Source organism: Astatotilapia calliptera, chromosome 1 (assembly GCF_900246225.1).
Source record: "Astatotilapia calliptera chromosome 1, fAstCal1.2, whole genome shotgun sequence".
NCBI classification, from domain to species: Eukaryota; Metazoa; Chordata; class Actinopteri; order Cichliformes; family Cichlidae; genus Astatotilapia; species Astatotilapia calliptera.
Window position 1 is genome coordinate 3,306,991 of NC_039302.1, and position 2,504 is coordinate 3,309,494.

Consider the following 2,504-nt stretch of genomic DNA (forward strand, 5'->3'; position numbering starts at 1 on the left):
GGAAACATTAGACACATCTCCTCTACCTCCCGACTCACAGCACTTTTCAAAGATGCCAAAGAAGATATGTTACCAGTGTAATGAAGTTATTCCTCTGCAGATGCTTGCAGTACACATCAATACGTGCAAAGGAAAATTCTCTCCTGATGAGACTGATGATGAGGTGAGACAATTTTGATGAAATCAAAATGAGCAATTTTGATTAAATAATATAGTATCACAATTACTGTTTTTTGATTCAGCAGCAATCGGAGTTATGCATTGTGAAAAGCAAATGCAAGGTAAACCTAGCACATTACTAAAAACCATAGTAACTACAATGAATTTTGTATCGGTAATGATCTTTTTCCCACTATGCCTAACATGTACCCATTTTTGGAATTGTAGGTTATTTGTCCAATATGCACTAAGGATTTTCCTGAAGATGAGATCACAGTCCATGCGAGTCTGTGTGGGGATAGGTAATCTTTTTTCAGCCGTTTATGAAAAAATGTTAATCAGTAACAGTCCACGCAAACATATGTATTTTTATTTTTATTTTTTTAAACTTTGTTTTGTCATCAGCTTTCAATGCATGGTGCCTGAAGAAAATGACCAAACTACAGGGACACCAGCTCAAACTTCAGTATGCACAACAGACAGGTACTTTTTGCTCTATTATAATTCATATACACACTATTCTGCAGAACCATTTGTTAAAATTATGTGTAAGATCTTTTACACAATACCTGGGGTTTAATTTCATATAAAACATTTTATGATCACACTACTTTAAATTATTGTTAAAGGTTGTTGCACAGAACATGCTGCAATAATTTCTAATCACGTTTAATGTGGTAGCCTCTTTTAATCTAAAGATGATTATTTTTCTTTGAGAGCTTAGGATGTTTTCTACCCTGTTTTTGTTAAGCGTGGAAGATGTATTGCGTTGCCTTGAACAACAAGTCGACACCACAACAGAATTTAAGTTGTGTGTGGACAGAGAAGACCTTCCAGACAGAGGCATTCTCCAGTGGCAGAGAAAAAAAGCTGCATCTCCCACCAGTGTTCTTAGGGTGGTTTTCATTGGAGAGGCAGGCGTGGATACAGGAGCACTTAGGAAAGAGTTTTTGAGTGGTGAGTTGCCTATTACCTGTTTTGTCCTAGTGTCAATAAATAATGGATAACTTAAAAATGCGGATATTTTTTGTATGAAAGACATGATTTCAGGTATTGAAAGCAGATTCTTTGAAGGACTTGAGAACAAGGGCAAAAACCCCAAGTATTCTCTGACCGATCTTGATAATGAAAACTTCAGGTTGGTTACATACGAGCTTTGTGTATTACATTTAATACGCATCCGATATTTTTGTAAATGTTACCTGAAAATGAATTATAATCATTTGTCTACACAGAACTGTTGGTGAAATAATTGCAGTCAGCCTCGCCCAAGGAGGCCCATCTCCTGCCTTTTTCAAAGAATGGTGCTACAATTTCCTCTGCTCAGGAGAGGTTGATTTCAGCTGTCTGTCTAAGGAGGATGTTGCAGATGTGGAATCTTCCCTGCTCATCCGCAAAGTGAGCACCTGGTTTAGCTCTGGCACATGATATATTATGAGTATGGTGTTTTTAAACACTTTTAACCTTCTGTATTTCCTCTTTCACATTATACATTTCCAGGTTGAAGATGCAGCAGACATACAGTCTCTGATGATGTGGGCTGATGAAATTGTCAGCTGTGGATACACAAACCAGATAAAGATGGATAGTAAGGAAAGCATGATCCGGTAAGGGAGAAAAAATCAGAGAGATCATTAACCCCCCCCCCCCCCTCCCCAACTAGTTTTTCATTTTGTTTTTTTTTTTGTTTGTTTTTTTTAAGTGCTATTGTCTTACACTCTACAACAAGACTGATTCCAATGCTACAGCAGCTCCGAAAGGGCATGGAACTGTATGGTCTTGTGAACCTGATGGCTGTAAATCCTGAAGCTTGCCACAGTTTGTTTGTTCCTGGGAAAATCCTCAAAGTAAGTATTAACATAGCAGCTTCAGTCTGATCCAAAGACAGTCCACTTATCTGTACTGTAGTTATCCTGTATTTATTTATTAGTTTTGAATGAACAATATATCTATAACATAATCTACTTTATTTCCTTATTAACAGCCAGACGCTGATTTCATTATGATGAGCTGCCAACCACATTTCAGTGAAAAAGGGACATCTAGGGAGAGAACTGAGAGGAAGATCATAAATTTTTTGCAAGATTTCTTGCAGGAGATTGAAGTATCAGGTACTATATAGTATTAGCTGTATATACCTATAGTATTGTATATATACCGTATGCATCCGTTAAATATTTTTGCTTTAACATGCAGGGCACTAGAAAGTATTCTTAGTTGTTAATTTAAAACATTGTAATCCAGATTGCTTTTTATTTAGAAAAGACTTCAGAAACATTTTCAAACATCACAGATGGAAACACAGGTGGTGAAAAATCAGAGTCTCTTGCTGTCCACCATGTGCT

The 2,504-nt window shown here is 36.8% G+C and overlaps 1 protein-coding gene across 2 annotated transcripts; it reads left to right on the plus strand.

Annotated features, from left to right (window-relative positions):
- The first annotated feature begins 248 nt into the window (after positions 1-248).
- On the plus strand, positions 249-2,282 carry LOC113006581 (G2/M phase-specific E3 ubiquitin-protein ligase-like). Of its 2 annotated transcripts, XM_026143025.1 has the most exons (8): positions 249-281; positions 388-461; positions 565-642; positions 911-1,297; positions 1,395-1,557; positions 1,660-1,766; positions 1,862-2,006; positions 2,144-2,282. In XM_026143025.1, the coding sequence occupies exons 4-8, from the start codon at positions 1,191-1,193 to the stop codon at positions 2,279-2,281; spliced, it is 660 nt and encodes a 219-aa protein (XP_025998810.1). In that variant the 5' UTR covers positions 249-281; positions 388-461; positions 565-642; positions 911-1,190; the 3' UTR covers position 2,282. The 2 variants fall into 2 exon arrangements, with proteins under 2 accessions (XP_025998810.1, XP_025999520.1); XM_026143735.1 differs by lacking the exon at positions 249-281 and having other exon boundaries at positions 316-461.
- The last annotated feature ends 222 nt before the right edge of the window (positions 2,283-2,504 follow it).